At 46.2% G+C, this 14179-nt stretch overlaps 1 protein-coding gene across 2 annotated transcripts in view; it reads right to left on the bottom strand.

Moving 5' to 3' along the window:
• Positions 1 to 14179, bottom strand: part of LOC115088368 (coiled-coil domain-containing protein 170-like) — a 91419-nt gene that overhangs the window by 5563 nt on the left and 71677 nt on the right. For both annotated transcript variants that reach the window (XM_029596555.1, XM_029596556.1), the window contains 3 exons: positions 12419 to 12592; positions 9306 to 9548; positions 7591 to 7827 (listed from right to left, as the gene is read on the bottom strand). In XM_029596555.1, the coding sequence (XP_029452415.1) occupies positions 7591 to 7827; positions 9306 to 9548; positions 12419 to 12592 (654 nt within the window). The remainder of the gene's footprint in view (positions 1 to 7590; positions 7828 to 9305; positions 9549 to 12418; positions 12593 to 14179) is intronic.

The raw sequence follows: 14179 nt of genomic DNA, 5'->3' as shown, positions 1-14179 counted from the left end.
CGGCATGGCCAAACGCAGAGAGTAACTTCTCTTGTATCCACGCCTGGACCAGGACATCTACTCTGAGAACTTGAACATCCCTTGTCCAACTGTAAAATCTCTCTACTTTTGCATTCTTGCAAGTTGCCATTACATCCAGGAAGGGACACCCCCAGTGATCCATGATAAGACAAAACACTTCGGGGAGCCAGTTCCCATTCTCCCGGATCCGACTCATGACGACTGAGATAATCATTTACAGGCTGACAGTGCCTGTAAATGAAGTTCCACCCACGGCAGAAGGACATCCATTTCTAGAGAGACTTGTCAACATCTAGTCCCTCTTTGGTGATTTATGTACGCCACCACAGTCACAATGTCCGACATAACTTTCACCGCCTTTCCTTCTAACCTGTCCGCGAACTGAAGGAAGGCTAGTCAAATCACCCTTGCCTCCAGTCGATTGAAGGACCAAGTCACCTCTTCAGAAGTCCACTGTCCTTGTTCCACCAACTCCTGACCTCCTTTATATTAGCTTCAGGTGTGCTCCATTCCAAATCTATCAGCTCCTGAATGGCCACGTGCAGAGGAAAAAAGCAGGATGCCTTGCTCAAGCTGATCATTACAAGGTTCCGCTTCAGATCTTTGGCCGCTGCCAGCAAGATCTCCTCACACCCAAGGGCTTTCAAGGTCTGTAAAATTAAACGGGACATCTCATCCCTGTGAAAAAGCCATAGCAATAAAGGATTGTTGGGATCCCCCCCAAGGATTCAGACTCCCCATCTAAGTCTTCTGAAGGATCCCTGTCCTTGCCTTCTTCTCCCTATGTCTGCCTCCTTCCTTTCTTCCTCCTGCAAGGAGACAAGAACTTCCTGGAATGCTTTCAAGGTCCTAAGGAGGGAGACTTCTGAAGCGGGTGATCCCTAGCCTCTTCCCGAGGAGCTCCTTGCCCCTGACAGAAGGCCTGAAGACCCTTAAAATATTTTACCCTAGAAATGGCAGAAAGATCCATCTCCCGGATAGGCAAAACCCTCTTGGAAACCACTCCCAAGGGGATTGGCAGGAGACGGGGTGAGGAGAACTTCTCAGTTGCTCTGGTAGGAGTCACCGCCACAACCTCTGCCTGTAAAGCAGGGGCCTCTGAAGTTCCTGCAGGGAAAAAATCCCCTATAGAGACATCCCCCGGACCTCCACACAATTTTGACAAACACTGAGGGACCTCCTGGGACTATGGATCCTCATATGGCATGCTGAGCAGATGCAAAGCTTCTTCCCATGCTGCTCCCCTGATGCCAGGTAACACTCTCTCTCTTTTCCTATAAAAGCTGATCAAACGTGTCCCACTGTGTGCCTCAGCAGTTCCTGCCAATCAAAATGGCTCCTGCCATGTTTGGCTTTGCTGCTGAAACTTTGCCGGTTCTTAAAATTAGCCCCGCAGCCCTCCTGAATTGCGTGGCTCAGCATGGCTGCAATCGCAGCTGTCTTCTGCCCAGCCTACAAAAGATCACGCCAGCACCCACTCTTCGACGCATGCTTTTTTTTTTTTCTTCAATAAACCTTCCACAGACAAAACCGGCAAAATAAGAAATAAAGGCAGGGAGAGAGTAGAGGGAAGAAAGCAGGACCAGTCAGAGAAAAGGACTATGCTGCAGAGTTGAGGCCAAGGCCTCCTTACTCTACCGGATCTCTTCTGCTGCATGGAGGAGAGCTAGGTCCACGGCCTTCACCTCACTCCTGTCCTTTTTCATTTTGCTTGTCTCCTGATATTGGTTCTCAGACATTCAACTGAGGGAGGGAGCTACTGCTTTCACCACAGGAGGTCAAACCAGCCTATTCAATCCAGGTAGGCCAAGATCCACAAACACTGATGTACGTCCACCACCCGCTGGAGACAGAGAAAAACTGGCTGGCTAGTGCCCGAGCAGAGTTATATGCGGGTGAGGGCAGCGAGCCTTTGTTCTCCGTCTCCACCTGCTAGTGGGAATGTACAACCCACTGACGTGGATAGGCTTGCCTGGATGGAAAGAAAATCCAACTTTATCTCACATTTTCTCAACCCCGGCTGTCTTGACAACCTGGCTAGTCTGAAGTACTAAAGAAGCAAAGATGCCTGTTCACGGTCCTAGGTAAGGGACCCCAGGTCCTTATGCATGAAAAAGTCTCCCCTCCCCCACATCACAGTGGCAAAAAAAAAAACCAAACCATGATTGTGCACAACATCGCAACAATGAAATGCAGAGATCAGTTGATTCTGTCAGGGGCTTGCACCGTCGCACAAAGGGATGGTCTGTGTCTGACCTCACACCGAAAGAGTAACATGGGGTGCCACAGAAAAAGAAAACCTTTAATTTCATAGTCAATAAAATAAAATATAGAGTTTCGGCATTGACCACAAAAGTGTTTTGGGCTAGCAATTAGATGCTCATCAACTCAAGATGTAAATTAAATCATTTATTGTACTGGGTGTGCCTCGTCTCTCCTTTTTTTTCACTGTGACTGCTGAAGTCAGGTCAGGGAGGAACCGCTCCCTAGCACTAAATTATTATTTCAGCTGGTCAATGGGCAATTATGGTAAAAAAGCAACACAGGAGTCAGGTACCCTAAAGGTCGTTGGATTTCAGGAAGCCCAAAACGTGCTTATCCTTTTGTAAATCTCTACATTTAGAACTAAGGATGAGTAAAGCTTACACTGACTGAATGCAGTACGTAATCTGTGGGAACTTGTTTCCTGTCAGGTAGGTCTTTGTTATCTTTTTTGCAATTTTCTTGGTCTGAAGCTTGGACTCAAAGTCTTTATTTTAGAGGTTTTACTGTCTCAAAGCTTTAGGTACATTGGAACAGACGTCTCTTTAAAAAACACATTAGTGTGAACAACGCTCTGATAATTTTTCAAATATCTGGACTACGACAGATTTTCAAGGATGGTTTGGAAAAAAAAAAATTCTGCCCGTTTCCCGTAGAAAATATTTTCCTAGAGGTGGCGCGAGTCACCCTGCCTGAGAAAAATCCCACTACTTACAACAGCTCTGCGGCATCACGCAGAAATGAAGCAGGCATGCTAATTAATCCAAATCCTGCGATTGGGCCTGATTAACAGATGCTGAAAGACTATTTGTCTGTGAGCCACATATTCTGCAGTCTGCAGCCAAGCTTCCTTGGGGCAAAATTAGGGAACCACTTGAGGCTTGGGATACCAACAAGTCCATCTCTGAAGGGATAAGCCTAATCCATTTCAGTTTTTTACTCCTGTTGTATGCATGGACTTGTCGGCTCTGTTGTCCTTAAGAAAAGCAGCATTACATTGCCATGGGTAATCCGATTCATGAAGCCAATGATATAGACAGAGTATGCCTGTGCTCTGCATATTATTAGTTTTGCACATTCTCCTGCGCCAAATGACCCAAAGTAACGGGGATGGTTAGCATGGGGGAAAATCTCAGAAACCCCAAACTTTTCCCCTCCCAGAGATGGTTAATTCTAGTGTCTGTCTTTCCCACCCACTCAACTCTTGATTTTTAGGCAAGAGACATTTTCTCATTAAAAATCAATCAGGGTCTTATCTAAATCATAGTATTGTACCAGCCCTTATTGAAAGTTTAATCATCCCCTTGTAGGGCACTAGCTGATTAATTAGTAAATTCACCTGTAAATTTAAAGTACTCTAATTCCAACTCCCTTAGTATCCTAAACTTAAACAGCAGATTAATTAGTAAATACTCCTTAAGTACTCTAATTCCAACTCCCTTAGTATCCTAAACTTAAACAGCAGATTAATTAGTAAATACTCCTTAAGTACTCTAATTCCAACTCCCTTAGTATCCTAAACTTAAACAGCAGATTAATTAGTAAATACTCCTTAAGTACTCTAATTCCAACTCCCTTAGTATCCTAAACTTAAACAGCAGATTAATTAGTAAATACTCCTTAAGTACTCTAATTCCAACTCCCTTAGTATCCTAAACTTAAACAGCAGATTAATTAGTAAATACTCCTTAAGTACTCTAATTCCAACTCCCTTAGTATCCTAAACTTAAACAGCAGATTAATTAGTAAATACTCCTTAAGTACTCTAATTCCAACTCCCTTAGTATCCTAAACTTAAACAGCAGATTAATTAGTAAATACTCCTTAAGTACTCTAATTCCAACTCCCTTAGTATCCTAAACTTAAATAGCAGATTAATTAGTAAATACTCCTTAAGTACTCTAATTCCAACTCCCTTAGTATCCTAAACTTAAACAGCAGATTAATTAGTAAATACTCCTTAAGTACTCTAATTCCAACTCCCTTAGTATCCTAAACTTAAATAGCAGATTAATTAGTAAATACTCCTTAAGTACTCTAATTCCAACTCCCTTAGTATCCTAAACTTAAACAGCAGATTAATTAGTAAATACTCCTTAAGTACTCTAATTCCAACTCCCTTAGTATCCTAAACTTAAATAGCAGATTAATTAGTAAATACTCCTTAAGTACTCTAATTCCAACTCCCTTAGTATCCTAAACTTAACTAGGAATTGTTGCGCTCAGGGGTAGACTCCTGGCCTGTGGCAGTACGGAGACCAACCACAGGGGGACGGAGCACGGAAGGAGACAGAAGCAGGGTAGGTCTTCACCACTGGAAGCCCGAGGTCCCCCCAGGAGGAGCCCGTAGGGACCCGGGCTGCTGCTGGGACATAGGTGGGCCTCGCAGGGTCTCTTGGGAGAGTCTGAGTCCAGCGTGCCCTCGGACACTGGGGAAGCGCTCTCAGGGTCGAGGCTGGAAACGACAATGCTAGAGGCAGAGCCAGAATCAAGCAAGGTCAGACGGGCAAGGTCAAAGTCCAGGAATCAGTCCGAGGAGTGGTCAATGAAGCAAGGGTCAAGATCCAAAGGTCAAGGCAAGGTCAAGAACAGGCTGAGAACTTAGGCAGGCAGCAGGCAGGCAGGAAGATCAGGAACTAGCTGAGGTCTGGCAGGACAGACAGGCAGACAAGTCAAAGCTATGGTCTTTGGCAGGCGGCAGGCAGGCAGATGTTGTAGAATAGGCAGTGACTCCCAATCAGGGGGAAACCTAGAGGGTCACCCGGGAGCAACACTGGACAGGCTCCCTCATGGATAGACCTGCTATGTCTTAGAACGCCCAAGGGAAAGTGGTATTCTCAACTATTCTCGGGGCTGGGGCAGTCAGAGCTGTGCCATCCCTTGTCCGGGAACAGAAAGCAAGGGACACCCCTCAAAGGGGTGCATAGTCGGGCGTGGAGAGGGGAACCCAAAAGGGTTGCCCTGGAACTCAGTCAAGTATCCTCTTCCAGAGGGGAGAGTCAAGCAGCAAGATTGGGGCCTAGTAACCCCCCAAAGGAGAGTTGAGGCATAATCACCGATTGCTGAGACGCCGATGTAACCAACCCACCCCAGGCAGCCAGCCTCAGATAGGGGAGGTCACCACTGCAATCCCCAGAGGGGCCCCAGCTGAAGACAGTCCAACGACCGCCGATGCCACTCCCCAGCCCTGTCCTCCAAGGAGAAGCTCCAATTCAGAGGCTCGGGGCTCCGGATCAGAGAAAAAACATTTATCATGGATAAAGCCCCAGGGACTTTTCCAAAAGAACATGGTAAAGGGCGAAAGACAGAGTCCTCTGCTGAGAAAGGAGAGGGCGCTGGAGCCACTCTCGCGATGTCCGCTCACCTCAGGATCTGACCAGGAGTGCAGTCCTAGGTCAGTCCTGTGACTGAGGAACACAACCTGTTGTGACTGCTCGGAGGGAACAATGCACACACACACACACACACACACACACACACACACACACCCCAACGCCCAGGTGACGGAGAGCAATTGGAAGCCCTACGCTGTGAAAGCGTGCCGGGCAGACTCACGCTGAGGTAACCCATCCATGGATGGTGGCACACTCATGATCCTGAGCGCAAAGCTTGTGAGGAAAATCCCATGCCCCAGTGAGGCCCGAGGACCACGTGCCTGAGTCTGTGGCTGCACGCTGCCCCACGACCAGGCACGGAGTGCGTAATGACACCTCCCACGCCAGTGCTCCCTCAGCGCCACGCGGTACAGACTGAGGTGGAGGCTGAGGCCTTGCCGGAAGATGGCAGAACTCTAGTGTGGCTGAGAAGGCCTCCTGGCACCAATTGAGGCCCTTGAAACAGATGCCTAATCTGTCCCAACCGCGCAAGCTGGGTGTCAACGCCACAATAAGTCCAGCGGAGTGGAGAGGACAGTGTGACGATGGTGTCCCCAGCACCACTGGCACTCTGGGGTAAGGCATGGTGGAGGGTGGCGGTCCATGGCGTTGCCCCCTTCAGTACCAGAGAATGCTCCAGGAGACGAGCCATCGAAACTATGGCAGAACCGGCGCACCTGCGAGACGTAAGAACGTTTCTTATATTCTAATTTTGAGAACAGGTGTGTTCTTCAACCAAATAATAGATTAGGGCAGTGTTGGCCAACCATTGTGCCGTGGCAGATTGGTAACGCCCTCAGACCTGATGACGTATGCCACTGAAAAGTCAGGAAAAGTCACCAGTGCCTAATGCTCAGGTCCAGACCAAAACCCGGGCTTTGCTCTCAGCACCTCACAGCAACAAGAGACACCAGCAGTGGCTCTTGAACATGTGCAAGCTCCATTCTGAGAACGTGTGCAATCACGCACGCCTCTTCTTCCTGAATACAGCACGGTAATTCATGGGTATCACGCAGGGCAAAGACAGCCGGGACCTGCACACAGCATCTCTTCATTATATCACCGCTCAGCTTCCTGCTTGGAGTCCTTCCAGCCTCTGTCTTATCCCCAGTCTGAGGGAGATGGGGAGAGTGTGGATGTGACGCCCTCTGAGTGTTGGGCGCAGCAACAAGGGAGGGGCTCTGACAGCCACATGTAGCAGCCAAGGTAATTCTCTGAGCCAGCTGCCCACACCACACAAACGTCTTCTTCTTCTCCTCCTCCTCTTGCACGTAGAGAAAAGTGGCCCATTGTGATGAGTTCATGTGTGTGTCTCTGCCTCCTCTCCCTTTGTTTAAAGTTTAGAAGAGAGACCGGTGGGGCTTTCGGTGCTTCCCTACCTCTTCTTTTGATCATATGAGTCCTCTCCGTGTCCACATTCTCTGCCCTGAAGTGTCTGGCGGGCCATGCAACACTTTTGTTAACATAGGTTGGCCTTGGGTTTGAAAAAGTTGGGGGAACACCACATTAAGGAGATGAACTGATTCCAACCTTAGCCACTCACATATACACCACCTAGCTACGTCTTCACACTAAATCAGAAAAGAATAAATCGCTCTGGCCAATTAGAACCTGCCCTCAAATCCAAAATACTCTCTCCTCTCCTTTCTTCCTCCCATCCTGACACGTTGCCAACTTGTTTCAATAAGATACCGAGGTCTTTTATCAGCTGAGAAATCAACACGACTCACCCAGGCTGGGCAGACTCTCTGGTGCCACCTGCTAACGCGCACCTTGGTGAAACAACCAAGCGTCTCTACACTCTCTCCCCCCACGGGACATGAAAGCGGCAAGCAAACTCAAGTTAACAGCATTAAATGATGCACATCTTGATGCACACAAACAGTTTAATATCGTATTTCAGCTGGCAACCTCTCCTTGGATTTATACCCACCTGCCGCTCTCTCTTCACGATCTCGTCCAAGGATTTTTTAAGTGTGCTCAGCTCGCTGGTGAGCGCTTCCAGCATGCTCCTGGCCTTCTCTTTCTCCTCTTTAGCCCCTTTCTCAGTAACATCTAACTCGGACTTGACGCAGACCAGTTTCTTCTGCGCCTTCTCCTTCACCTTCTCCACTCTTTCCAGGGACTTGCTCAGTTCTTCTATAGCTTTGTTCTGCTCCAAGGTTTTAATCTATGATATCAACAAGATAAAGAAAAGAAAAAAAAAAAGTATATATATACTGAGTTTCCATGATATGCAAATTTATCTCATGCATATTCATTGTGGATCTCCTGAAAATCTGACTGGCTGTGGGGTCCCAGAGGATAGGCGTGGGAAGCCCTACCAATGCCAGGGCATTGCTTTCTGTACAGGCTCAGGCAGAATAGCGCGCAATCAGAAGACGAGCCAGCAGCACCCCCTCCTGCGGGTTCTCTTTTTTTATTCCCTCAAATGCTGCCCCGTTACGTGCACCAGTTCGAGCCTTCCATAACCCAAATGGGACCTCACCTACGGATGGTAAACTTGCTGAGGATGAGACTCTAGCACTAGAGGTGTCGGCAGGAACCTACTGGAAGTCTACAACACTCAAAAATTCTACAGTGAGCTGTGAAAACATAAATGTCATCACGTGACTCTTCCCCAAAAATAAAATGCTATTTATTTTTAACACAGATTTCGTTTTCTTTTAGTGCTTTTTCAACTGGGACTGAAAATAATACAGCAATGTTTCAATCCATCTATCTGACTGCGACACAATATCGTCCACTGAACTAACTGACTAAACACTTGGGGGTAAGATTCGTCAGGGTTCGACAAATCGCACTGCTGACAATGACCTGAACCTGATGAAGTTCAGGCCATCGTTAAGAGGATAACAATAAAAAAAGCACCCGAAAACCACGCATGTTTCTCACTTCCTCCCTTGTTATATTTCAGTCAAGTCCCATCAATCCCACATAGGCAACAGCTCACCGGCTGATTTCAAAAACACGCGCCAAAGCCAGGAGATATGCGCGTGACGCGGTCTAGCGCGTGCCGCGCGGATTTTAAAACTTGGGCGGGGATGTGCGTATTTCTCTCCCCGAGCGAGAAATCACAAATATCAGAAAAGGGGGGGGGGGATGGAAACAGGGTCTGGGCGGGCCAAGTCTGTAAAATGAAGTCAGCGCGTAAGTAGCGCATGCCGGGGTCCCCTACCGCGTAACCTTACTTCTGCTATGGACAGTGTGTAAGTCATGTAACAAAACAAAATAGGGTAGTCAGCGGGGTTTTAAGGGTCGGGGCTAATAGAGTAAAAGGGAGGCAAGTTAGCTAGGGAGATTAGAAAATCCTCTCCTTTACTGGGGCAAACTGGGGAAAAAGAGCTATGGTGTCGGTGCGCATAGCTATTAAAATTCCACCACCCCCCCACACATATATGCTTCTCGAGGCGGCATTTGCGCGTACATGCACGCTTCAATATAAACTCGTGGGCACACGTACGCCTGTATAGCCGTTTTTATCACACGCATGCATATGCACCCATACATGCGCGTGTGTTATAAAATCGACGCAACCACGTGTGCACACCAGCAAACGCGCGCACATGTGCGCCCGCATGTGGGTTTTAAGATTCATATCTCCGTGTCCTACTGTTTTTTCCGGCCGATAAGCGCCTGGCTACTTGCCTTAAGCTCGTTCGTGTCAGACAGCCTGGCTCTCAGCTCCGTGCTCGATTCCTGTGCAGCATTCAGCTCCCTCTGAAGCCTCTCCACCCTCTTCTGCAGTTTCCTGACCATCAGGTTAGCGTCGTCTCTCTCTACAGCCAGGGCTGTGCGCACCTGCTTCTCCTCCTCCAACTGAGCAATCTTCTTCCGCAGGAGGCTCATGTGCAGTTCTTTGCTCTCCAGCTTCTCCTTCTGACTCTTTAACTGGTTGCATTGTGGAAAAGGACAGGATTTTATTTTACTTCTATCAGTATCAGTGCACACACAGCTTTGTACCCTGCCTGCTCTTCCCATAACCCACACCTGTAACGTGCCGCCAGCACGACTCCATAGCGTCATGAGATTTTCAACCAGTTCTGCTTTTCTACTTTATTTATATAAGAACATAAGAAATTGCCATGCTGGGTCAGACCAAGGGTCCATCAAGCCCAGCATCCTGTTTCCAACAGAGGCCAAACCAGGCCAACAAGAACCTGGCAATTACCCAAACACCAAGAAGATCCCATGCTACTGATGCAATTAATAGCAGTGACTATTCCCTAAGTAAACTTGATTAATAGCCGTTAATGGACTTCTCCTCCAAGAACTTATCCAAACCTTTTATGAACCCAGCTACACTAACTGCACTAACCACATTCTCTGGCAACAAATTCCAGAGCTTAATTCTGCGTTGAGTGAAAAAGAATTTTCTCCGATTAGTCTTAAATGTGCTACTTGCTAACTTCATGGAATGCCCCCTAGTCCTTCTATTATCCGAAAGTGTAAATAAGTGATTCACATCTACTCGTTCAAGACCTCTCATGATCTTAAAGACTTCTATCATATCCCCCCTCAGCTGTCTCTTCTCCAAGCTGAACAGCCCTAACCTCTTCAGCCTTTCCTTATAGGGGAGCTGTTCCATCCCCTTTATCATTTTGGTCACCCTTCTCTGTACCTTCTCCATCGCAACTATATCTTTTTTGAGATGCGGCGACCAGAATTGTACACAGTATTCAAGGTGCGGTCTCACCATGGAGCGATGCAGAGTCATTATGACATTTTCCGTTTTATTAACCATTCCCTTCCTAATAATTTCTAACATTCTGTTTGCTTTTCTGACTGCTGCAGCACACTGAGCCGACGATTTTAAAGTATTATCCACTATGTTGCCGAGATCTTTTTCCTGGGTGGTAATTCCTAATATGGAACCTAACATTGTGTAACTACAGTCTTTTATGTTGGATGTTTAAAGAAAAAATACATAATTTTATTCCCCTACATGTTGTATAATCAGGAAATGGGCAAATAATACATAGGCTAGATTTTCAAAGAAACTGAGTACTGGTTTTCTAAGTCCAGCTCTAGTACTTTCTGTAAAGCAGCTATGGCTAAACTAGAGTGGTACTGGAGTTAGAAGAATGGCACTGGATCAGGGTTTCAGGATGACCTGGCATCACATCGGTAACACTGATATCCATCCACTTTAAGTTTATTTGGAAGGTTGCCATTAACAAACAAAATATATTTTTCTGTCCTGAGGGGAGATTATGAAGAATGTTTCTTTGAAGCAACATTAATATTGTTTCCAATTATTATTTTTAAGTTTCTTTACAGTTTTATTTATTCTTTAACTTTGATTTAGTTCTTGATGACAGCCTCCCGATCACAGGGACTGACATGAGAAACACCAAAACAGGAGAAGGTTCTGTTTAACGGGGCTGTGATCTCGCCTTCCTAACTGAGAGTCCTTAATCACTTGTATGTCATAAGATAATAATTTTAAAAAATATTGCTTAAACAAAGTAAAACAATCCTTTCTCTGACATCTTCTTCTCAATCAGCCACAAAACAGCAACAGAACATCAGAAATGGGAAGGGTGACTGAAGCAGTAGTTCTGAGCTGAGAAAATGGTAGGCGAGGCAGATATCAGGGATGTGGAGGGGAAATGAACAACTGTTTGTGTTCAAGAAAACAAGATGAAAACAGGAAGACGCAAGAGAGGAAATCAAGCACACAAACAGGCCGATACAGTACAGTGCGAAACTAATAGCGCCCGTAACATGCAAATGCATGTTGATGGCCCTATTAGTTATTCCCGCGCGATACAGAAAGTAAAATGTGCAGCCAAGCCGCACATTTTACTTTCAGAAATTAGCGCCTACCCAAAGGTAGGCGTTAATTTCTGCCGGCACCGGGAAAGTGTACAGAAAAGCAGAAAAAAACTGCTTTTCTGTATACTTTCCGACTTAATATCATAGCGATATTAAGTCAGAGGCCCCAAAAGTTAAAAATAATTAAAAATTTTAAAAAAAAAAATTTTAAATCGGCCTGCGGGTTAAAAACTGGACGCTCAATTTTACCAGTGTTGGTTCTCAAACCCGCTGACAGCCAAGGGTTCGGAAACCGGACGCCAGCAAAATTGAGCGTCGGCTGTCAAACTCGCTCACAGCCACCACTCCTGTCAAAAAAGAGGCACTAGGGACACGCTAGTGTCCCTAGTGCCTCTTTTTACCGCGGGCTCTCATTTAAATACTGAATCGCGCGCACAGGATAGTGGCCTGTGCGTGTGCCGGGAGTGCGGGCGCTCGCCCGCTCTCCCGCGACTTTTGCTGAATCGGCCTGTTTCTGCCTTAACAAGCAGCAGTGCCCGCCCTCCACTGACAGGAAATTTGACTTCTGGGCTGTTAATCACTGCAATGCTTTGCTGCCTTTTTCCTTGAACTTCTAAACTGCTCCCTTCTCTCGCTCACAGCGATTCCGGTTCTGTAAGTGAAACTGTATTCATCACACCATCTCCAATACGAAACAATTACAATGCAAGGGGTGATGTGCGACATGCTTCTGAGAATGGATGCTCCCAAGAGAGCCAGGAAATCTCTGGGATACCAGCTAAAACAATGGCAAAATCTACACATTTAACAGCCCTAGGTTTTTAATCCACGCTCTCTAAAGCATTTTGCTTGCCACATCTGAAATACTGCACAATGCACAAAGGGTACTGCTTCCTTCAAAATAATTACAATGAGTTTGGTTTAGTTTTGTCACCCATCTATCATATATAATGCCTGCAGAATACCTGCCAAGGGTATCCTACCTTCCTTTGCAAGCCGTGTGCCAGAGTCTTGTTTTCAACAACTGCATCCCCTTCCAGTCTGACCAGCTGCTCAGCACGTCCAAGCACCGCCTCCAGACGCATGTCAAAGCCAACATCGGCTGCCACCCACTCCAACTTCATCTTGTCAGAGAGTTCCTCCAAGAACTTGAGGTACTGTAATAGGGCACAGCAAAGGAGAGATAGAAATTACATACATTGGGGGGCATTCAACCTCAAAGCAATATTTTTTCCAACTGGCACCAGCTTGTTGGTTTAGAGAATGCAAAAATCACTTGCAACCTTCACGTGACAGCTGGAAAGTGAGTGTGAGTGCCTGTATTTTTTACACTTACTGCAGGGCACAGCTCTAGGAGTTGCACAGGTCCTGTGTTGGAGGAAAGATAGCAGAAGATCATCCTCCAGCACAGACAACAAGAGATGGACAACCTCTCCCACACATACACATACGCAGCCCTGTCACCTGACACTGTGGGGGACAGGTGGGGTCTGCAAAGCTGCCTAGATAGAATGCAACTTGTACTAGTGAGTCTAGTCCCTGTCTTTCTCCCTGAACGTAACTGTTTATGTAATGTTTACTGTTTTCTCTCCCAGTTTCCCAAGTAAAGAATACTTGCATGGTGCCACAGAAGAGCTCTGTCATTTCTGCTTCACAGTAAGTGTTTCTCCTGGAGGCGTGAGGGTTCCTGCTGCATACAAAGCCAGTTCCTACCCTAAATAGGCAGATTGGGCCAGAAATGGTACCAGACAAACAGAGTAAAATCCATCAGGTTATGGGCCCATTAAACGCCATGGACCCGGAAAAAAAGGTTCAGAATCCAGGCTGCGTTGATCCAGGGAAACAAACTGTTGATACAAGTATGAAGCAAGCTTAAAAAAAAAAAAAAAAAAAAAGCAGGTATGATACTGTGCCCACAAAGAGTAAGAAGAACAAAAGCAATTGACTCAGACAGCATGGCTTCCAGCACAGATTTAAGAACTGCTCTCACTAAGTTAAATGCAAATAATTATCAGATATGGAAATTTAAGGTGGAAATGCTGCTGAATAAGGATAAATGATGGAATGTGATATGCAAGGATGGACCTACTGAAAATGCAATACTTTAGGACCAGAGGGATATTAAAAGAAAAAAGTATTATTTGACTTCTTATTGAGGATAATCAATAAATACACATCTGTGGGTATGCCACCATGACACAGATGTGGGGAAATTTGAAAAGGTTACATGAAAGGTAAATTACATCTTTCATGTGATCTTTTCAAACAAACAGCAAACTGTTTCTGGTTCACAAATTATGCAGTTTAAGGTTGAAAGAATCCCAAGAAATGGTCGGGCATATTAATACCATGCTAGAAATCACAGAGAAATTGAAATGCATGGGAGAAGATTTGAAAGATGGTCATGTGATACCAATATAACCAAGGCAAGTACCATAAGGTCATGAGGCAGCTCTAAGTTGAAAGAGGAAGAGAACGACAAAGGATTTTCCAGCTGCTCTTGCTAGAGGGGAAAGAGCTGGTGTACCAAAGCACAGAAGAACAAAAATTCTTCACCCAGTGGGGGGAGGGGGCTAGAGCTTGGGGGGCCAGCACACCCCAGAAGAGGCAGAAATAGCCATACAGAGGAGCAATGTTATCTCTGCAAAGAGAGGGGCTATTTCAGGAGGAAGTTCCTCGCTGGTAGCACCCTTGTGTGCCCGTACAGAGGAGGAGCCTGTAGGTGGTGGCACCACCATCTAGGT

Source organism: Rhinatrema bivittatum, chromosome 3 (assembly GCF_901001135.1).
Source record: "Rhinatrema bivittatum chromosome 3, aRhiBiv1.1, whole genome shotgun sequence".
Taxonomy (NCBI): Eukaryota; Metazoa; Chordata; class Amphibia; order Gymnophiona; family Rhinatrematidae; genus Rhinatrema; species Rhinatrema bivittatum.
This window is presented reverse-complemented; position numbering and strand designations above follow the sequence as displayed.